This window comes from Monodelphis domestica, chromosome 4 (genome assembly GCF_027887165.1).
Source record: "Monodelphis domestica isolate mMonDom1 chromosome 4, mMonDom1.pri, whole genome shotgun sequence".
NCBI classification, from domain to species: Eukaryota; Metazoa; Chordata; class Mammalia; order Didelphimorphia; family Didelphidae; genus Monodelphis; species Monodelphis domestica.
The window spans coordinates 173,030,333-173,054,361 of NC_077230.1; the positions used below are offsets into that span (position 1 = coordinate 173,030,333).

The window sequence follows — 24,029 nt, forward strand, 5'->3', positions numbered from 1 at the left end:
TTCTTCTCTTTATAAGTATTGCTGACACTTTTTAGGGTCAAAGAAATCCTTTGAAAAGTAATTTCAAAGATTCCTTAGAGATCAACATGAAATTAAGAGTTTTAAGGAGTAAGACATTTATTACTACTACTACTACTACTACTACTACAACCAGATATATATAGCTAAAAGTAAAGGAAACAAAGAAAGAAGGATCGAGGCTATATTTCTATATTGGCAGTCAAGCAGACAGGTGGCTGGGTGCTTCTGTACTCCCTCCTCTTTGGTATGGAAGGAGGCTAAGATGATGGCAAGAAGACGATCAAAGAACTGAATCAGAAGCAACCTAGTATAGTAGAAAGACTTAGAGCTAGAGAACTAAGGTAAAAATCTCATGTTGGCCACTAACACTTGTGTCACTCTAAGAAAGTTACTCCTCTTTGAACCTATTTCCTCATTTGCAAAAAGATAAGATTGGAATAGATTGCCTTTTCATCTCCTTCTAGATTTAAATCTAAATTGTTCTTGAAGGTTTAAACTAAAAGGAGTATCTCTGAATTTGTTTTTAACAGTATATATGTCTGACATAGAGAGAGAGGAGGAGTCAAGATGGCGGCTGAGAAGGAGCAGAAGTTCAGACCTCTGAATACCCTTCCTTACCGATCACAACCTGAATGCTCCTAGGGGACTGAAAATCAAACCTAACAACAAGACAGAACCAAGGAACCCCCCTGCTGGAATCAATTGGAAAAACATTGATTACTCATGGGTGGGACAAGCTAACATAATAAAAATGACAATCCTACCCAAATTAATTTACTTATTTAGTGCCATACCAATTGAACTACCAAAAAACTTTTTTACTGAATTAGAAAAAAACATACAAAATTCATTTGAAAGATCAAAAGATCAAGGATATCCAGGAAAATCATGAAAAAAAATGCAAATGAAGGAGGCCTTGCAGTCCCAGATCTCAAACTATACTATAAAGCAGTGGTCATCAAAACAATTTGGTACTGGCTAAGAGACAGAAAGGAGGATCAGTGGAATAGACTTGGGGTAAATGACCTCAGCAAGACAGTCTATGATAAACACAACGATCCCAGTTTTGGGGACCAAAACCCAGTATTTGATAAAACTGCTGGGAAAATTGGAAGACAGGATGGAAGAGATTAGATTTGGATCAACATCTCACACCCAACACCAAGAAAAACTCAGAATGGGTGAATGACCTGAATATAAAGAGGGAAAGTATAAGCAAATTAGGGGAACACAGAATAGTATACATGTCAGATCTTTGGGAAAAGAAAGACTTTAAAACCAAGCAAGAGCTAGAAAAAAATCACAAAATATAAAATCAATAATTTTGATTACATCAAATTAAAAAGTTTTTGTACAAACAAAACCAATGTATCCAAAATTAGAAGGGAAGCAACAAATTGGGAAATAATCTTCATTACAAAAACCTCTGACAAAGGTGTACTCAAATTCATAAAGAGGTAAAACAGGTGTACAAAAAATCAAGACATTGTGCAATTGATAAATGGGTGAGAGACATGAATAGGCAATTTTCAGTTAAAGAAATCAAAACTATTAATAAGCATATGAAAAAGTGTTCTAAATCTCTTATAGTCAGAGAAATTCAAATGAAAAAAACTCTGATGTATCACCTCACACCTAACAGATTGGCTAACATGACAGCAAAGGAAAGTAATGAGTGTTGGAGGGGATGTGGCAAAGTTGGGATATTAATTCATTGCTGGTGGAGTTGTGAATTGATCCAACCATTCTGGAGGACAATTTGGAACTATGCCCAAAGGGCAATAAAAGACTATCTGCCCTTTGATCCAGTCATAGGACTGCTGGGTTTGTACCCCAAAGAGATAATAAGGAAAAAGACATGTACAAGAATATTTATAGCTGCGCTCTTTGTGGTGGCCAAAAATTGGAAAATGAGGGGATGCCCTTCAATTGGGGAATGGCTGAACAAATTGTGGTATATGTTGGTGATGGAATACTATTGTGCTAAAAGGAATAAGAAAGTGGAGGAATTCCATGGAGACTGGAACAACCTCCAGGAAGTGATGCAGAGTGAGAGGAGCAGAAACAGGAGAACCTTATACACAGAGACTGATACACTGTGGTACAATTGAATGTAATGGACTTCTCCATTAATGGCACTACAATGACCCTGAACAACTTGGAGGAACCTATGAGAAAAACAACTATCCACATCCAGAGGAAACACAGAGGGAATAAAAACACCGAAGAAAACACCTGCTTGAATACATGGGTCGAAGGGATATGGTTGGGGATGTAAACTCTCAATGAACATCCTAGTGTAAACAACAACATGGAAATAGGTTCTTATCAAGGACACAAGTAATACCCAATGAAATTGCATGTTGGCTGAGGAAAGAGTGGGTGGAGGGGAGGAAAAGAAATAATGTGAGCATTGTAACCAAGGAATAATGTTCTAAATTGACTAAATAAAATTATTCAATTGGAAAAAAAAGTCAGACATAACTAACTGAAGATAGAATAATAAATCTCCTAGAGCATGGTATATTGGAAAGTTAGGAAGATCTAGTATGCTATCTGTATGACCTTGGACAAGTCACTGACTTTCTTTGGGTCCTTCTATCCTTATATATAAAATAATGAGTTTGTACTAACTGATCTAAGGTAGGTTGGTGGCACAATGGATAGAGTATTGGTCCTGGAGCCAGAAGTTTTTGCTGAGTTCAAATCTGGCCTCAGACATTTATTAGCTGTGTAGTTTTCTCATCTGTAAAATGAACTAGAGAAAGAAATGGAAAATCATTCCATTATTCTAAGTAAATTCCAGATGGAATCATGAAGAGTAGTATCTAACAAAAATGACTGAACAACAATAGTTATCTCTAAATTCCAATCCCTTTCTGAAATCAGATTAAGTCTTTTATTCCATGAATTAGGGAATGCATTGTATTGTAGAAACAACAAAGTTCAGCAGAGCACAAAGCATTTGTAATAAAATAAGACTATAGATCTCAAAGCAGTGTAAAGGCACACATTTTATTGCACAAAACTCACAGACTTGGTAGTAGGAGACTAGGGATGGCAATATGGCTCAGAAAAGGAGGGATTTCATCATTCAGAAATCCACAGGAATGAACTTTCTACCAAAATCAAGTAGTGCTAATTCCTTGGCATTCCTCCATAAAATTATCATCCTTCAAAAAGTGGAGACACCAACAAAAGGAAATTCTACTCAGGATTAGATTTTCAAATGTACAGAGAAGCTAATGAATAGAGAAAAATAAAGAGAACTTTGAGAAGGGCCTACTTTATCATGCAGTTGAGATGATAAAAAAGGATCATGGACTGGCACAGAAAGAAAAGAACCCAAATACAGATTGAAACATTCCATTCTTCACTTTATTTCCTTCATTAATTTTTCTCTACTGTAAGCAATAGGTGTCGTGTTTCACAACATGAACCTGAAAATATATGTTATATGACAATATATGCACAACCTACATCATATTATCTGCTTTTCAATGGCAGGATATCAGAGAACAAATATTAAAAATTGTATTGACATGTAATTGAGGTGAAAAAAGCAGGGAAAGGACCAATATATCCCCTTGATTTGGGGAAGTAAGTTTTTTAAGAGTTTCAAATACAACATTAAAAGGACTCTACAGTGACAGTCAATTGGGAGAGAAATTATTACTTCCCTAAAAGGAAATTCTGAGGAGGCAAACAGTAACAATTCTAATCAATGATGAAGACAAAGGAGAATCATCATTTAGTCATGTTTTTCTAAAATGCATATATAGAAGATGGAATGAAAAGCAGTTATTGTAGCATGAATACAAAGATGATAACATTTTATAAGAGGCAAAAATGGAAAAGCTCAGAATTATCTGAGACTAATAAAAAATTAAGAATAATGAAGGAATTGGGGGTGAGAGGGAAAGGCACAGGAAGGTGAAAGAATTATAATGGATTAAAGAATGGCATCAAAATGTCATTTGAAAATGGGGAATTTCACACAATATTTACATTTAACTAAATTTAACTCTTCATGGATGATCCAAAACTTTTTTTTTAAATCTTTTTCAAAATGGGACTTTCCAAAATTACTTCTTTAAAACAAGAAGTTTAAAGAACATTAAATATAATTTAATTTTGTCTAATGACTAAGGAACACATTATTTTCCTATTGTAAATATAATTTAATTTTTCAATTAACAAAATTTGTTTTTGTTCTTTTCCAATTCATCATTGTGTGTGAGGAAACCAGAAAAATAAAACCCTTATAAAAATAAAGCCTGGCAAAATAAATTCTCCCATCAGCTATGTCCAAAAAATCTCGCATTCATCACTTCTGTCAAGAGGTAGGTAATATGATTCACCACTAATCTTCTAGAAACTTTGTTGGTCATTGTAAGAACACACTATGGAATTATGTAATGATACTGATATATATGTATATATATTTAAAATCTGTTTAAACTTTAATATTTTCTGTTTCATTTTCAATGTCTGACTATCAAGATGCCATTTCTGCTATTGTGGTATCTGCCACTAATAGCACCTCTTTACCATTTTCTACTTTTATTATATTGTGGACCAGAAAAATAATTCATCAAATTGTTCTAACTCACTAACTCAGTCTTAGGGAGAGAGTCAAAGTTAGACCCAACCAATAAATTATGATGTAGTAGTAGACTTTGAAGTTTTATCTAACAGATCTCTAAGTCAATATCCCTTGCTTTTTTCATATTCAAAACACATTCAGGTTTCTTGGGACCTAAAGTGGTATTCCCTTGATTTGGTTATTGCCATTAAGTTATACTCTTCCCCTCACTTCAATGTAAAACATAAATGATTGTCTCCATTTGGTACCTTCACTTCCTCACCAAGGTTAATTCTTTGACTTTCCCCCAAATTTTCACATTTCATTATTTGTGTCCAAGATATCTCTATTAAACTGTCCTATTAAGTTTTTTTAAATGAGGTCTAAGTCATATTTATCTTTATATTAATAGTCCTTAGGACAGTTATACATTTGTTAAATTATTAAAATTCCAGGAGAAGAGGAACAATGCTGTTAGTTGTACTACACCCCTACCTGCCTTCCCCCATAATCCCAAACTTTAATTGGAAATAATAGAAATGATATCAAATTAGTATCAGTTTGAATTACTCCCCTGCTAAACAATTTATCTCTCTTCTCCATCTTAAAAAAATTTGAGGGATGGATTAATTAATCCCTAAATATCTTTTTTTTCTCTGACAAATTGTGATTATTAGTTTTTTATTGTTAGGTAAATTCCCTTCTTTTTTTAAATTTTATTTATTTATTTTTATTTGAATTCATTTGCATAGTCAATTTAGAACATTATTCCTTGGTTACAACAATTACATTATTTCCCTCCCTCCCTTCCACCCACCATTCCTGCAGTCCATGCACAATTTCATTGGGTATTACTTGTATCCTTGATCAGAACCTATTTCCATGTTGTTGGTGTTTGCATTAGGATATTCATTTAGAGTCTACATCCCCAGCTATAACCCCTCAACCCATCTATTAACACGGTGGTTTTTCTTCTGTGTTTCTACTCCCACAGTTTTTCCTCTGAATGTGAATAGTGGTTTTTCTCATAAATTCCTCCATGTTATTCAGGATCAATGCATTGCCATTAATGGAGAAGTCCATTACATTCAATTGTACCACAGTGTATCAGTCTCTGTGAATAAGGTTCTCCTGTTTCTGCTCCTTTCACTCTGCATCAATTCCTGGAGGTCATTCCAGTTCCCATGGAATTCCTCCACTTTATTATTCCTTTTAGCACAATAGTATTCCATCACCAACATATACCACAATTTGCTCAGCCATTCCCCAATTGATGGGCATACCCTTGCTTTCCAGTTTTTGGCCACCACAAAGAGCGCAGCTATGAATATTTTTGTACAAGTCTTTTTGTCCATTATCTCTTTGGGGTACAGACCCAGCAGTGCTATGGCTGGATCAAAGGGTAGACATTCTTTTGTCGCCCTTTGGGCATAGTTCCAAATTGCCCTCCAGAATGGTTGGATCAGTTCACAACTCCACCAGCAATTCATTAATGTCCCAATTTTGCCAGATCCCTTCCAGCATTCATTACTTTCCATTGCTGTCATGTTAGCCAATCTGTTAGGTGTGAGGTGATACCTCAGAGTTGTTTTGATTTGCATCTCTCTGATTATAAGAGATTTAGAACACTTTTTCATATGCTTATTAATAGTTTTGATTTCTTTAACTGAAGATTGGCTATTCATGTCCCATTTATCAATTGGAGAATGGCTTGACTTTTTTTGTACAATTGGTTTAGTTCTTTATAAATTTGAGTAATTACGCCTTTGTCAGAGGTTTTTGTTATGAAGATTATTTCCCAATTTGTTGCTTCCCTTCTAATTTTGTTTGTACAAGACCTTTTTAATTTGATGTAATCAAAATTATTGATTTTATATTTTGTTTTTTTTTTTTCCTAGCTCTTGCTTGGTTTTAAAGTCTTTCCTTTCCCAAAGATCTGACATGTATACTATTCACATAATTTGCTTATAGTTTCCTTCCTTATATTCAACTCATTCACCCATTCTGAGTTTTTCTTGGTGTAGGGTGTGAGATGTTGATCCAAACCCAATCTCTCCCATACTGTCTTCTAATTTTCCCAGCAGTTTTTATCAAATACTAGGTTTTTGGTCACAAACCCTGGAATTTTTGGCCTTATCGTAGACTGTCTTGCTGAGGTCATTTACCCCAAGTCTATTCCACTAATCCTCCTTTCTGTCCCTTAGCCATTACCAAATTGTTTTGATGACCACTGCTTTATAGTATAGTTTGAGATATGGAAATGCAAGGCCACCTTTCTTTGCATTTTTTTTATGATTTTTCTGGATATCCTTGATCTTTTGTTCTTCCAAGTGAACTTTGTTATGTTTTTTCTAATTAAGTAAAAAAGTTTTTTGGTAGTTCAATGGGTATAGCATTAAATAAGTAAGTTAATTTGGGTAGGATGGTCGTTTTTATTATGATATCTCATCCTACCAATGAGCAATCAATGTTTTTCAAATTGTTTAGATCTAGTTTTAATTGTGTGGAGAGTGTTTTGTAGTTGTGTTCATATAGTTCCTGTGTTTGTCTCAGCAGAAACCTAAGTTTCTTTCAAGCTCTAAATCCTACAATTCTATATCTGTGCATCCTAAGAATTTCCACTGAAGAGAACAGCACAGTTGGTTGCTACAATTTCATCAGTAGTCAGAAGAATAAGTGCTAGAAAGATGTTCAATAGCTCCTAATTGACATTTATACTCCTAGCTTCTCCACTACACTATCTATGATATTTTGGGGATCTATGCCCAAGAATTAAAACAAATACCAATAAAATATAGGAGCTTTATGAGTATTACTTGGATATTTGGGTATCTTTTATGCTTACATTTTAGGAACATGTTCTAAAAGCATGAGGTGGGCTCAAAGTCTGACCCTTGAATAAGTGAGATTTTATCAATAGCTTCTTTAAAAACCACTTGTATTTCTGTAAAGGGTCACCTCAACACAGTAACAAACAGCTAAATCCATATTATATGAAATATGAAGAGAGTATCTGTCCCAGTAAAGACAAATTTAAGCATGAAAGGGAGCTATAAAGACTTAGGAATACAGTCATTGCCAAGAAATCTGCCCAAACCTCAGACACAAGGTATATAATGAAGTGGAGAAGAAACAATTGGTGAGAAACCAGATATGCCTCTATTGCTTATAATAATGAAGGCAGGTTTCCATTGACTTTCATTTAAAATGTGACCTTGTCTTGAAAGGCTGGTAGATTTGGAAAGGTTTTTGTGTACTTTGTAGTGGGGAAAAAGCCAGCTTTGCCAGTTGGTTGTTTTTTTTTTCTTCCCATAACTACAAAGCTTTAAAAATACATATTATTATTTTGAATATGTTATTTTGTGCCATGATAATAAAAATATTGGCATTTTTATAACACATGCAAAGTGTCATAATTTTCCTAGCCTGGTGAAACCTTAAAATTACCCATTCTAAGATCTAAATATTTCAATGGCCTTGCCCTCAGAGTCTTTCTGAATAACCTCTTGAATGTCCTCCTTTTTCTTCATCCATTTTTGTTGGGTTATAGCCAGTAATGTTAAACAACAGATAACTAAGTGATTTAGAAAAAACAATAAAGCTTTCAGAGTTATCCATTTAGCCATTTGTCCTTCTGCAGAAATATTCCCACAGAAGGGTTTTGTTTTGTTTTGTTTTTTGCTTTTTTTTAAAGACTGTGAATATATCCATGTAAAAATGTCTGTCAGTTTGGCAAAATGTTGCTTCCATTGTCACTCCAGACTACTACTCTTATTGCTCTTCATAATCTCTACATTGGTATCATTGTTCTCACTTACAATCCCATAACCTTTATCCAATTTACATTCTTCTCTATTTTTCATTATTGCACAATCATTAGAATTTTCACCTAATTTTACATTACAATTTTTTCCTCACAATTAATACTAATTACATTATTCTTTGTTTCAATCACATTATTTATAAATTCATTAACCTTATCTCCATTACATTCAATTCCATTTATTTCCAATCCATTTCCCTTTGATTTTTCAAATACTTGTGAACTCCAGCTATGTCTTCATAATGAACATGCACATTTTTTTCTGATCATCCTCATGCCCACTAACCACTTGGCTGTACTTAAGCCTCACTCCCAATTTTACCCACTTTGCATTCTGTTCAAATCAGATACTTGAGCTCCCTGACAGCAAGCATTTGGACAATTATTACTATTATTTCTTCTCTGATAATTGTTATTGTTATTCCAAGCATTATTATTCCATGCATTATTAAATTACCTATTTTATTTGTTATTCCAATTAATTTGCCTAGAAAATTGTTCTCTGAAAATACAGTCTCTTACAAAATGCCCTAAACAATTACATAAATAACACCATGGAACTCCTGATCTTCTTTCTCTTGGTCTGTACTGATTATTTGGTTGCATAGACCTCAGTGCTGCCACTGCTTTTATCTCTTTGATCTCACTATCTCTGTCTTTACTCTCAGCATACCTTAATTTCTTTCTCAAATTTTCAATCACTGAATCTTTGTCTTTATATCATCTATCCTAATTATCTAAACATAAATATGTCACTTTTCTTTTTAACTCTTCCAAACTTAGCTCTTCCCAGTTTGGAAAATTGCTCTTAAAAATTGCTTTCTATTGGGACAGGCATTTTTAACTAACAATTTTTTGATGTGGACAATGGTGTCTTCCGCCAACACATCCAGTCCTAAATTTAATTAGTCTTGTCTATAATTCTATTCAGGAAACTAGTTGTGTTTCGTCCTGCTTTTGTCTTATACTTTAAAATTTTGATCACGTATTGGAATGCCTAGAGTGCCTTTTCATTACTTCAATTATTGATCTCCTCACCTGTTTCATTTGTCTATATTCAGTAACAGAATTCATATCCATGTCCTCAAAATCTTTAGGCCTTGGGGTCAAAGGTGGATTATTTCTGGACTCTTCAATAAATTGGTTCCTCTCTCTCTCTCTCTCTCTCTCTCTCTCTCTCTCTCTCTCTCTCTCTCTCTCTCTCTCTCTCTCTCTCTGTAAGTAATTCCTCCATTAGCAAGAAAAAATCAGTGTAGTTCAGGTCAAAGATCTTAATCGCCCTCTGAGATTCCTTTGTGATTTCATTAGGTTCATTAAAAATGAGGAGTTCTATGCTTAATAGTTTCTAGGTCCTCAGGAGTGAATAATTTATGGGTCTTAATTTTAAACACTTCATCCTGAGTGACAACCATTATATCACTGAGAGGAAACAAAGTAGCCTGGGTCTTATTAAATTCAGCATTCTCTCTGTCTAATCTAGATAGTTTTTTTTAACATTTACTTCATTAATTTCTTTATCCATAACATTTTCCTGTAAATCATGTTTAACACAATTATTTATAATCATTCCATCCTTCATACATTGTTCCATAGCCTCAAGTTTTTCTTTCACTAACAACATCATTTATTTCATTTCTGAATCCCTAGTCATCCATTGTTTTTTGTTAACAATTCCAACAAACAGGTCCCTGCATTTGTATAACACTATCAAACAGAAGCATAGTAAAGGTAAGTAGGAAAAAAATGGTTCTTAGAGTTAAAGACATAATTGGTTCCAACCATTCATAACCTAGTATCATGTACTATTGGTATTAATACAGTATCATGTAAACATTAGGGAATAGGGTAAAAATCCCATAAGGGATATACATGAAACTGTCATAAAAAAGAATAAAATAGCATTTATCATGTGTCCTCACATGATGCCAAATATATAAATAAAGGTGTTGAATAGGATAGGATACGGGTTGTTAGTGTCCACCTTGATTACTAATAGTAATAGTCAATAGATGAGAAACAACAAAAAAAGGCAAAAAACACTTCTTTTCTTCTAGCAAATGTGTTTTTTTTCCCTTTAACTTTGTACTTTTAAATTAATACTTTAATTTTTTAAATCCCCCCTAGTGTCAATCAATTGAAAATTCTATGGTGCAGAACCTTGGACAGCAACCAATTGCTGAGAAGGAGAATAGAATTTTGGAAGATGTCCTAAATGCCCACCTCACATACCTTTCTCAAATACCCTGGTCTAGGTCAATTTATATATATTCGACCTGCTGACTCCCCACTGAAATAACTATATTAAAATACTAGGTAGAACATGTAATTATATCAAACTAACAGTTTATTTAAGCTAAAGGAAGGAAGGGAAGGGAATTAGAAAGACCTAAACTTAACCCCCAAAGACAATGTACCAAATGCCACTAACTAATGATTTTCACAACCTACAAAGCTATCTAACTATAACCAATTAATTAACCCCACTTAGTCTTGAAGGTTACAGGAACAGGGTTCAGAAGAAAATCTCACTGACAGTTGTCCTCAGGAGTCTTGAGCAACTCTGTTGAAAATCACTCTTCAGCAACAGCAGCAGGGATAGGCATAATCTGAAGAAAAATCACAGGAGGGAATATCTGGTTCTCTAGGTCAACTCCAGAATAATTAGACAGAAAACCCTCCTGGCTCTTCTGACTGTTAGGGAAAGCAACAGCCTGTCACTCCCCAATGTTTTAGAATCTTTCTGCTCTCAAGGACTTCTTGCTCCTGCCTTGTAGAACTTCTTCCTGCATTGCAGCAAAGAGCTAAATCCTATATTCTTCCAGCAAGACACAGGATCATAAGGTCCTAGAAGAAAATGACTACAGGAACACAGATTTTGAGTTGGAAGGCACTCCTCATTTTCTAACTAATAAAACTGAGGCTGAGGGAGATTAAATTATTTATCCACAGTTATAGAGAGGCTAAGTGGTGAAGGCAGAACTTGAACTAGGTTCTCTGATTCCAAATTCAGCATTCTTTCCACTAACCTACATCTCACTCTTATGCATAAAAGCTTGTCATACATATCTCATTTTAAAGATGAATAATAATTCACATGAATTGGGGAGCACATCTTTTTTCAAATCACTAATTTTACTGGTAACCATCATTAATTAGCTTGATTCTTTTAATGTTAAGTCATATAAGATATGAGGCAAGTGTATAAATCAAGTATTAATTAAAAGTCATCTAGGGATTTTGAGCACCTTTTTTAACATTAGTTTTTGCAACACTGGGAAAAGAATGGAAACAGCACCATGAATATAGGTGACATAAAATAAAATGTTGAATATTTTACGAAGTATGAGACTATTATGTAAGCTTAGAGATAAGGTCTTTTCATTAGGTCCCTATGCTAACAATAAATTCCAGTGAAAGCATATACTTGGTTAATTGATTATTTTGTTTTTATTGAGGAAGCAGAAATAAAGGTTTATAATATACCCATTGTGTTTTCAGTGTCTCTAATCTTAACCCATAGGACCTTTTCTTCTTCTTTTTTTAATAATTTTTTTATTTGAGCATTTCCAAACATTATGCACTGGAGACAAAGATCATTTTCTTTTCCTCCCCCCCCCCCCCAACCTCCCATCTCTCCCATAGCTGATGCGCAATTCCTCTGGGTATCACATGTGCTCTTGATTCCAACCCATTTCCATGTTGTTGGTATTTGCATTAGAATGTTCATTTAGAGTCTCTCCTCAGAAGTCCCCTCAACCCCTGTAGTCAAGCAGTTGCTTTTCCTCAGTGATTTTACTCCCACAGTTTGTCCTCTGCTTATGGATAGTGTTTTTCTCCTAGATCCCTGCAAATTGTTCAGGGACATTGCATTGCCACTAATGGAGAAGTCCATCACGTTCGGTTGTACCACAGTGTATTAGTCTCGGTGTACAATGTTTTCCTGGTTCTACTCCTTTAGCTCTGCATCACTTCCTGGAGGTTGTTCCAGTCTCCATGGAATTCCTCCACTTTATTATTCCTTTTAGCACAATAGTATTCCATCACCAATATATACCACAATTTATTCAGCCATTCCCCAATTGATGGGCATCCCCTCATTTTCCAATTTTTGGAAACCACAAAGAGTGCAGCTATAAATATTCTTGTACAAGTCTTTTCCCTTATTACCTTTTTGGGGTACAAACCCAGCAGTGCTATGGCTGGATCAAAGGGCATATAGTCTTTTATCACCCTTTGGGCATAGTTCCAAATTGCCCTCCAGAATGGTTGGATCAATTCACAACTCCACCAACAATGAAGTAATGTCCCTACTTTGCCACATCCCCTCCAACATTCACTACTTTCTGTAGCTGTTATGTTAGCCAATCTGCTAGGTGTGAGGTGATAACTCAAAGTTGTCTTGATTTGTATCTCTCTGATTTTAAGAGATCTAAAACACTTTTTCATGTGCTTATTAATAGTCTTGATTTCTTTAACTGAAAATTGCCTATTCATGTCCCTTGCCCATTTATCAATTGGAGAATGGCTTGATTTTTTGTACAACTGGTTTAGCTCTTTATAGATTTGAGTAATTAGACCTTTGTCAGAGGTTTTTGTTATGAAGATTGTTTCCCAATTTGTTGCTTTCCTTCTAATTTTAGTTACATTGGTTTTGTTTGAACAAAAACTTTTTAATTTGATGTAGTCAAATACATTTTGTGACTCTTTCTAAGTCTTGCTTGGTTTTAAAATCTTTCCCTTCCCAAAGGTATGACATGTATACTATTCTGTGTTCACCTAATTTACTTATAGTTTCCTTCTTTATATTCAAGTCATTCACCCATTTTGAATTTATCTTGGTGTAGGGTGTGAGATGTTGATCCAAACCTAATCTTTCCCACACTGTCTTCCAATTTTCCCAGCAGTTTTTATTGAATAGTGGGTTTTTGTCCCAAAAGCAGGGATCTTTGGGTTTATCATATACTGTCTTGCTGAGGTCACTTGCCCCAAGTCTATTCCACTGATCCTCCTTTCTGTCTCTTAGCCAGTACCAAATTGTTTTGATGACTGCTACTTTGTAATATATTTTGAGATCTGGGACTGCAAGGCCCCCTTTCTTTGTATTTTTTTTTTCATGATTGCCCTGGATATCCTTGTTCCTTTGTTCTTCCAAACAAACATTGTTATGGTTTTTTCTAAATCAGTAAAGAAATTTTTTGGAAGTTCAATGGGTATGGCACTAAATAGATGAATAAGTTTGGGTAGGATGGTCATTTTTATTATATTGGCTTGTCCTAACCATGAGCAGTTAATGTTTTTCCAATTGCTCAAGTCTAGTTTTAGTTGTGTGGAGAGTGTTTTGTAATTGTGTTCCTATAGTTCCTGTGTTTGTCTCAGGAGATAGATTCCTAAGTATTTTATTTTGTCTAAGGTGATTTTGAATGGGATTTCTCTTTCTAGTTGTTGCTGCTGAGCTGTGTTGGAAATATATAGAAATGCTGATGACTTCTGCGGGTTTATTTTGTATCCTGCAACTTTGCTAAAGTTGTTGATTATTTCAATTAGCTTTTTCATTGAATCACTAGGATTCTTTAAGTAGAACATCATGTCATCCACAAAGAGCGATAACTTGGTCTCCTTGCCTATTTTGATGCCTTCAATTCCTTTATCTTCTCTAATTGCTACTGCTAGTGTTTCTAGTACAATGTCAAATAATAGAGGTGATATTGGGCATCCTTGTTTCACTCCTGATATTATTGGGAATGCATCTAGTTTATCCCCATTGCAGATGAGATTAGCTGATGGTTTTAGATATATACTGTTTATTATTTTTAGGTATGACCCTTCTATTCCTATGCTTTCGAGTGATTTTGATAGGAATTGGTGTTGTATTTTATCAAAGGCTTTTTCTGCATCTATTGAAATACTCATGTGATGTTTGTTGGTTTGCTTGTTGATATGGTCAACTATGTGGGTGGTTTTCCTAATGTTGAACCAGCCTTGCATCCCTGGTATAAATCCTACTTGATAATGGTGAATGACTCTTCTGATCACTTGCTGGAATCTTTTTGCTAGTATCCTATTTAAGATTTATGCATCTATATTCATTAGGGAGATTGCTCTACAATTTTCTTTCTCTGTTTTTGACCTGCCTGGTTTTGGAATCAGTACCATGTTTGTGTCATAAAAGGAGTTTGGTAGAACTCCCTCTTTGCTTATTATGTCAAATAGTTTGTATAGTATTGGGATTAAGTGTTCTTTGAATGTTTGATAGCAAATTCACTTGTGAATCCATCTGGCCCTGGGGATTTTTTCTTAGGGAGTTCTTAGATGGCCTCTTGGATTTCATTTTCTGATATGGGATTATTTAAGAATTCTATTTCTTCTTCTGTTAGTCTAGGCAGTTTCTATTTTTGTATATATTCATTCATATCCCCTAGATTGGTATATTTATTGCCATATAATTGGGCAATGTAATTTCTAATGATTGCCTTAATTTCCTCTTCATTGGAGGTGATGTCCCCCTTTTCATCTTTGATGCTCTTAATTTGCTTTTCTTCTTCCCTTTTTTTAATTAGATTGACCAGTACTTTGTCTATTTTGTTTGTTTTTTTCAAAGTACCAGCTTCTAGTCTTATTTATTAAGTCAATAGTTCTATCACTTTCGATTTTATTAATTTCTCCCTTAATTTTTAGGATCTCTAGTTTGGTTTTCTTCTGGGGATTTTATTTGTTCGCTCTCAAGTTTTTTTATTTGCATTTCCAATTCATTGATCTCTGCCCTCCCTAGTTTGTTCATATATGCACTCAGGGATATGAATTTACCTCTGATTACTTCTTTGGCTGCATCCCAAAAGGTTTGAAAGGATGTCTCACCATTGTCATTTTCCTCAATGAAATTATTAATTGTTTCTATGATTTCTTCTCTAACCGATTTTGGAGTATCATATTATTTAATTTCCAATTAATTTTTATTTGGTTTTCCATATACCCTTAGTGATCATTATTTTTATTGCCTTGTTATCTGAAAAGGCTGCATTTATTATTTCTGCTTTTCTGCATTTGTATGCCATGTTTCTGTGACCTAGTGTATGATCAATCTTTGTACATGTGTCATGTGGTGCTGAGAAGGTGTATTCCTTTTTGTTCCTATTTAGTTTTCTCCATATGTCTATTAACTCTAATTTTTCTAAGATTTCATTCACTTCTTTTACCTCTTTCTTATTTACTTTTTGATTTGATTTATCTAAATTTGATAGTGGTTAGTTCAGATCTCCCACTAATATAGTTTTACTGTCTATTTTTACCTTCAGTTCTCCTAGTTTCTCCATTAGAAATTTGGGTGCTATACTATTTGGTGCATACATCTTGATTAGTGATATTTCCTCATTATCTATAGTCCCTTTTAACAAAATAGAATTACCTTCCCTATCCGTTTTAATCATGTCTATTTTTGTTTGGCTTTGTCAGGTATCATGATTGCAACTCCTGTCTTTTTTCTATTAGTTAAGGCCCAGAAGGTCTTACTCCATCCTTTAATTCTGACCTTGTGGGTGTCTACCCACCTCATGTGTGTTTCTTGAAGACAACATATGGAAGGATTTTTGGATTCTAATCCATTTTGCCATTTGTCTATGTTTTATGGGTGAGTTCATCCCATTCATGTTCAAACTTATGATTGTCACTTGTGGACTCCCTGGCATTTTGATATCCTTCCCTAATTCTGACCTTTCTTCTTTAACTATAACCTTTTAATCCAGTAATTTACTTTAAATCAGTCCCCCTAGACCCCTCCCTTGATATGTTTCCCTTTCTAGCCCCTCCCCTTTCCTTCCCTCCCCCTTCCCCCTCTCCTTCCCTCCCTTTTTGTGTTCCCTCCCCCCCACCCTCCTTGGTTTTCCCTTCTCCCTACCCATGTTGGATAAGATAGAATTCAAGATGCCAATGGATCTGTATGCTCTTCCCTCTCAGAGTTGATTTCACTGAGAGTAAGGTATAAGTAAAAACTCTCTTCCTCTTCTCATAGGAGTTTTCTTCCCTCCCCTTCCCATGTGTATCTTTGTGTGAAAAAGATTATTCTATTTAGTTTTGTTTTTTTTTCTCCCCCCCCCATTTCTTGGAGTATATATTAGTACCATCAACGATTTCCCTCTCCCTTTTCCTTTCTATTCCCCCCTTTCTCCATATCATCTTGATGCCCCAAATGTTCCCTATGCATGATTCTTCTTACTACTGATGATGCATGTAATTTTTGAGAGTTACACATTACATTTTCCCCACATATTAATATATATAAATTGATATAAATGTAGTTCTTATAGAAGAGAGTTTGAAGAAAAGAAAAAGATGACATTGTTCTCCTTTTCCCTTTCCTTCATATTTACCTTTTCAGGTATTCCATGCTCTTTGTTTTTTGATATTGAACTTTCCACCGAGCTCTGGTCTTTTCTTTGCAAAAACATGGAAATCTATTTTGTTGAATGCCCAAACTTTTCCCTGGAAGTATATAGTCAGTTTTGATGGATAGTTGATTCTTGGTTGAAGACCCAGCTCTCTTGCCTTTCTGAAAATCATGTTCCATGTCTTACGGTCATTCAGAGTGGAAATTACAAGGTCTTGGGTGACCCTAATTGGCATTCCTTTATATCTAAATTGTATTTTTCTGGCTTCTTGTAGGATTTTTTCTTTTGCTTGAAAGCTTTGGAATTTGGCAATTACATTCCTGGGAGTTGTCTTTTGGGGATTTAGTGTAGAGGGTGTTCTGTGAATGCTTTCAATGTCTGTATTGCCCCCTTGTTCTAGAATCTCTGGGCAGTTTTCTTTGATGATATATTTTATTATAATGTCGAGATTTTTATTTATTTCTGGTTTTTCTGGAAGGCCAATTATTCTCAGATTGTCTATCCTTCCTCTATTTTCCAAGTTTGTCACTTTGTCAGTGAGATATTTTATGTTCTCTTCTAATTTCTTGGTCTTTTGGCTTTGCTTTATTAATTCTTGCTCTTTTGCAAGATCATTGTCTTCCAGTTGCCTGATTCTGACCTTTAAAGCCTGGTTTTCCTTTTCAGTTTGGTCACCATAGGGCCTTTTCTAATAATTACTAATAGCCAGAAAACCTGGTGCCAAAATCATACTCCAGAGAAATAGCTAGTAAGCTAACTGGAATTACAGTTTATTGTAGAATGTATTTAGCTAATTTTCATTTCTTAAAAAAAAACTGTGCCTTAACTGTAATTATTTAACTATTTAATGAACAGTTACTCTATAAATCATAATACTGAATGTTAATGGAATAATTGTAATAATTGATATAATGCCATTTGTCAAAATTATTAAGTTTTCAGAAATTCATTACAATTGGTCAAAAAAGTTTTTATATTTGCTAAAAAGAACTGGATGTTTTTCATTTCTAACTATTAAAAATTGGATTACTCTTTCTCCTTTTTCACAAGAAGATACTGCTAGCTACAACTATACAGTTATTTAATTTGTTTCATATTACCTTACCATCATTTTGAGGATGAATAAATAACTGGAAGTGAAAAGTAAAAGTAAAGTATTATCACCATTCATGTATCTAACTTTGTATATGATTTGGGTATGAACAGAATGAGAAAGGAACATCAACAAGTAAGTAATCACAGGCCTTCCTAATTCCTCTCAAATTCTCTCTCCACCCTCCCTTATAACCCTTCTATAACTCAGTGTAAAGGAACATGCTCAAGTGTATTCTGACAGAGCACAGGGAGGAAAGTGTCAGTCAGAAAACCTCTGGTTTGAGCACAAAGGAGATGGGAAGTATTTGCCTACCCATTTTTGGGACAAGCTTTCTCTGTTTGTGATATGCCTTATCTTCTTGCCCAATATATCCACCCTGATATTTCTGAACCAGCTCTCCTAGTGAAATATGGGAGAAAGTTTGTAGCTTAAGAGTGATCAAGAAAGCATATTTAACAAGTTTCTAGTTTTCATTTAACATAAACTATCTGAAGCATTGTTCAAAAGAAAATAAAATAGTCTGGCATAACTTGTTTCTAAAAAAACCTAGCATGAGTCTTGGTATCACTGCTTCCCCCACCCCCAACCCCATACACTCACTAACCCTCTGTGCAATATATTAGAAATTTTCCAGAAATCAAAGTGGAGATTTACAGTAAGTTTGAATTCAGAGGACTGGGTTCCAAGTGTTAGCTCCAACCCTTGAACGTCCTGGATTTCTGTTTCAATTTTGAAATCTATGAATGTAGCTTTATAGCTTGCATATTCTATTCTATTTCCTTTCAGGGAAATATTAGGGGATTTGTTCACTGGTCACATGGCAACTTACTTGATCTTCATAGTTTTTCAAAGTTAGTCAAAATATTACTCAAACAAGTCAGGACACAAAGATTAAAGGACATAGAAGGAAAAGAGTTTGAATGCAAATTAAAACATCATTCTTTACTTTATTTCCTCAATGAATTTTTCTCTATTATAAGCAATGTTTTCTTTCATAATAAAAACATGGAGATATGAATTATATAATAACATATGTACAACCTATATCACTTAATATACCATATATATGTAATATAGATATAAAACCTTCTTGAAGAGAGTAGTGAAAGAGAGAGAACATGGATTGCAAAATATAAAATATGAATAAAAAAATGCATTCACATATAATCCCTTATCAAAAGCTATTTGGAAATTTTTAGATCAGACTTTCCTTACTCTACTATGTGCATGTGTGTGTGTGTGTGTGTTTGTTTACTTCTTTTGAAGTTGTTCAAATATCTCTTTTTTGGAAGACAGAATCCCATATCCACTCTAAGAAAAGCAAATTTATATTCCTAGAAGGAATGGTATTTCCATATACTATATATTAATTTTTTTCAATAGTTGACTAATGATGAACTTCAAGCAAATTTGTGTATCAGACTTTTCATTATAATACACTAGAGACCTTCACATCTAACTTCAGTCCCCAAAATCCCTTTTACAAAATATGGATTGAAAATACAATGATTGAGTATAGTCTAAAATCCCTGAGTATCTTTACCATTCATACCTTATTAACTAGTAAAAAAAGCTTATTACAATGCCAAGCTTTCAGATTCAGGAGGGAGAAATCAAAAATCAAGTCACTAGGTTTAAGGAAAGAGGTAGTTCACAATTACTTGGACTTAGGACAAAATTTTATATAGCAAGAAAATTCCAGTAACTTTGTAGTTCATCTCTACATTAAAATGCACTTTCCTGAACAAAGCAACAGTTTCTTTGTCATCTCAAATGATCACTCGGAAAATGCTAGCTGAAGGTTGTCCATCTACATAATGTATCCCTAGAACCTCTACTGTTTTGAAGTGTTCTCTATTACTGTCCATTCCAACAAATGTGAGTTTTCTAGGTTTGCAAATCTTTAAAGTATTTGTTCAACTCATTACTTCTCTTTTCCAATGGTGATGAACATCCACCAATTAATTCTAACCAAGCACTGGGATAAGAGGTAGTCTGAAAACTTTTGGTTTGAGATTGGGGGTGTATCTATCTGGCCATTCTCATAATAGTCTCTCTCTACTCTAGAAACACCCCCTCTATCATTCTGGTTTATAATGCCCTTTTTCTGAAACATCGCTTACCTAGTACTCCCATTTGGAAATTTCCATGCCTGATACAAACTCAATAATTGGTGTCCTTCTGCCTATAACAGCAAAGGTAGAAAATCAGATGCACCTGATAAGATACTGCCCCTCCACCCAAGACTCCTGACCTTCAGCATCCTAGAGTGGCTTATTGGGGCTATGTTTACTCAAATATAAATATTTGTATTAAAACATTAATGTTCAAAATCCTACATAGCTTACTAAATGCTATATATTGCTAAACTGTTAGTTTCATCTTCCCTAGGACATTTTGGACACACTATACTTTATAAATGTTTATTGAATAAGCAGTGAAGTATATTTTATAATAGGTTTGCAAAATGTCACTTTTAACTTATATGGCATTATATTGACAGCAAAAGTATTGTCTTCATTAGTATTTCTTCATTTTGTCACCAAAAACTACAACTGAAAGAAAAAGCCATCCCATTGCTTCTGAGAATAATTCCATAATTCAACCTATTTAGCCTTCCTTGCATTACTTAAGGGTCTTAGCTAACTATAGGAAAAGGGTTAAGGTCAAAGTGCACTTAGGATTCAGTGAAGACCTCAATCCAGCTAATTCCAGCTTTAAAATCTCCCAGGGACAGCTTTAAGAAATGTTTTCCTTGAGGTCTTTTTTGTTTTCCATATTTACAGATAAAGAAGGGATCCAGAGTAATTATTTAGATTCTTCTTTTACTCACTGATGCCTCAATTTCAAGCATTAGATTCCCACTACATTCTATAGTATTTTAGGTCCACATTCCAGTTGTGTACTACTCTTTATGAATTCAATTGGGTTTTTCTTGGCAAAGAAACTAGAGTGGTTACCATTTCCTTCACCAGTTCATTTTACAGATGAGGAGACCAAGGAAAACAATGTTAATTGACTTGCCCAGTGTCATACAGCTCAAGGAGTACTTCCTGACTCCAGATCCAACACTCTAAACACTGCCTTAACTAGCTGCATGGCACATGAAAAATAAAAAATAATGTCTAAGTTTCAAGATCAAAAATCTCATTTTTCATTCCTTTAGTTCTTTTTCAGTTCTCATGTACAAGGGAAACTACTTAATGAATATATAATAAAATGTTTTGGGGAGCTTTACATTCATTAATATATGATATATAACATTTCTTTAACATTTCAATATTACCTCTTCTCAATTAGCTTTCATTAAAATAAATCTCAAAGAAATGCAAATTAAAACAACTCAGAGGCACACCACCTCACACCTATGAGATTGGCCAATATGACAGTAAAGGAAAGTTATGAATGTTGGAGAGGATGTGGCAAAATTGGGACACTAATGCATTGTTAGTGGATTGTGAACTGATGTAACTACGTGCTACAAAACTGTTGGATACCCTTTGATCCTGTAATACCACTACAGAAACTATATCCTAAAGAGAATATAAAAAAAGGGAGAATGACTTACTTGTACAGAAATAGTTATAACATCCATTTTTGTGGGGGCAAAGAATTGGAAATTGAGAGAATATCCTGTTCAATGTGTAAACTATTTTCTGTGTATTATATGTTTGTCCTCATAAGCAAAAAAAATGAAATGTAGCATAATACCCATTTTACAAATGAGAAAGTTAGGGTAGCCAAAGGTGAGGCATTTTGTGTAGCATTACAAAGAAACATATTTTTAATTGGAATTACAACAGAACCTGTCTCCTGTTCTCAATTCTTAAGCCATTTTTCTCCTTAAAATATGATGTAATTTTTATTAAGATTAATTTATTACATGAAGAAACAGCTAGTTGCCTTTGGCACAGTGAGGCTTCCAGAGGGGATTTAATAAGCTTTGATCCCACCTATTTTCACATGAAACCAAGGTGAGGAGAGCTGGTTTTCCTCTATTTTTTGAACTTGACAATACATTATATTCTAGGATTATGATATCTAAATGCCTCAGAAAACTAATTCAAAATAAACTGTTTATGCCTTTGAAGAAAATCTTTCCAGATTAGTTTGATTTACACAATGGCTAAGAAGAGTCAGTATTTGCATATGTTTTAGGAAAACAGTCTTCTCGTAATATTAATTCATCATGTGATGTCTATCCCCTACCCATCTCTCATCCAGGCACACATGGAGGCAAAGAAAATTATAGGTATTTTCCGTTTGAATTTGTACTCCTCTAGCCCCAAAGAATCTCCTCCATCAAGAGCTAGGTGGCACAGTAGGCCAGGTGGCACACCACACCCATTCACACCCCAACCCCAAATTACTACACCTTTCCTAAGACAAGCAACAGGTTATTGCCCCCCTGGCCCCAGTGAAATAGGTTGGTAGGATAATAGGTTCTTAAATAAATACCTTACAACTAATGAACTATTTATTAAGTTATGGGAAGGAAAGGAAGGGAGTTGGGGAGATCTAAACTTAAAACCCCAAAAGTCTGTATGCTAACCCAGTAGCAACTTTGTATACTATTCTAATTAATTCCTTAATCACTACTTAAGATTAAGGGAGGTCTTGTATGAACAGGAAAAAGGCCAAAGGATTCTCACAACTGATGTCCTCTTGCTGATGGGTCTGGAGAAGTCCCAGTAGAAAATCACCAGCAGCCACTGTTGAAAAACACTCTGCAGCAGCAGCAGCAGCAGTGATAGGCAGAATCTCAAGAAAAGCCACAGGAGAGGGAATATCTGGCTCTCTAAATCCACCCCAGAATAACCACACAGAAAAACCCTTCTGGCTCTTCTGACTATTAGGGGAAGCAACAGCCTGTCAGCCAGGAACTGCCTTGTCAGAGCTCCAGAGTGTTGGCCTGTAGGATCTGCTTTGTAGCAAGGCTAATCTTATAGTTCCTACAACACCAGCCAATCCCCAGCTGTCAAGTGGTCTGAGTTGGCATGGCATTCCCCTTCCCTGGCTCCAAAATCCTTCCTTCACCCAAAGTCACCTTGACACTGCTCTTCTCCCTGAGTCACTTGGCTCTGCCAAGGAAACTTTTTTCCTGGGAGCTCGCTTACAGGTATTTCCCGCTGTTCCTTCAGAGCCCGGACAAGGACCCTTGGTTATTTATGCCCACCAAACTCCTCTGTCCCAGTCCCTGGCATTCAACCAAGTTTCAAGTTACCAGAGTAGCCCCAGTTTAAAACAAAGCAAAGCTACAAAATCAAAACCACCAGCCAGAATCCAGAGAGACCAAGAGATGAAAAAAAAGAAAAGAAAGTCTCCTTTCGATCAGTCCCCTGGCTGGCCGGTGACTCAGGCTTGTAGGACAGTCGCTAAGCTAGGCAGTTAAACAAATTTAGTTAGGCCTCGCCGAACTCTCCCTTCCCAGTTATGCTCCTTCCCTTCATGGGGTGGGTCAGTTGAGGCTTACCAGGAGAAGGTGAGAGGAAGCTGGGGTGCTTCTGCTGGAGGTGCCTCAGACTTCTGGGTACTGTCCTTCCTCTCCATTGTTCAGATGTTGGTGGTGCCTGCTCCGTTTCCAACTCTGCAGGTTGGTGCAAGAAGTGGGAAATCCTAGTTGGGTCAAAGCAGCCAGGGAGGTTTCCCCCAAGGTTTATGGGCAGACCAGCATGTGCCCCAGCAGAGCCACCTGCCCACTGCCTTCCCTTTCTTTCTTTGTTTCTTTCTTTTTCTCTCTTTTCACCTGTGGGGAAAAACCAGCTCCCAGGGCTCAAGCTGCAAAGAACCATAGCAGCAATTAGAGGCAGGCTTTTATACCCCAGGCTGCACCTCCCAGCCCCTGGGGTTTACTCTGTAGTCCTGTGATGGCCAACTGATGATCCTTGTCGGCACTGAAAGGCATAGCTTTTTTCTATTACACAAGGCTGCATACAGAGAATTATGGGGCCACATGTCAAGAAGGACTTTTCATACTTGGTTTCTGCACAGCTAGGTGCAGTAGCCCTAGGATAAAACATTTGCTGTAGGGTGGAGTAGACACTCTGTGCCTGGCCAAGGACCCCAGCCAAGGATTACTCTTCCCAGAGTGCTGCTCATCGGTCTGGTGGGGCAGTGTCTCTG

The 24,029-nt window shown here is 35.4% G+C and overlaps 1 protein-coding gene across 1 annotated transcript in view; it reads right to left on the reverse strand.

Annotated features, from left to right (window-relative positions):
• The window catches only part of LOC130453582 (putative sodium-coupled neutral amino acid transporter 11), a 96,813-nt gene extending 73,054 nt beyond the window's left edge, over positions 1–23,759 (reverse strand). Inside the window, exon 1 of the mRNA XM_056793972.1 lies at positions 23,380–23,759. Coding sequence (XP_056649950.1) covers positions 23,380–23,456 — 77 coding nt within the window. The 5' untranslated portion in view covers positions 23,457–23,759. The remainder of the gene's footprint in view (positions 1–23,379) is intronic.
• Between the last annotated feature and the right edge of the window lie 270 nt (positions 23,760–24,029).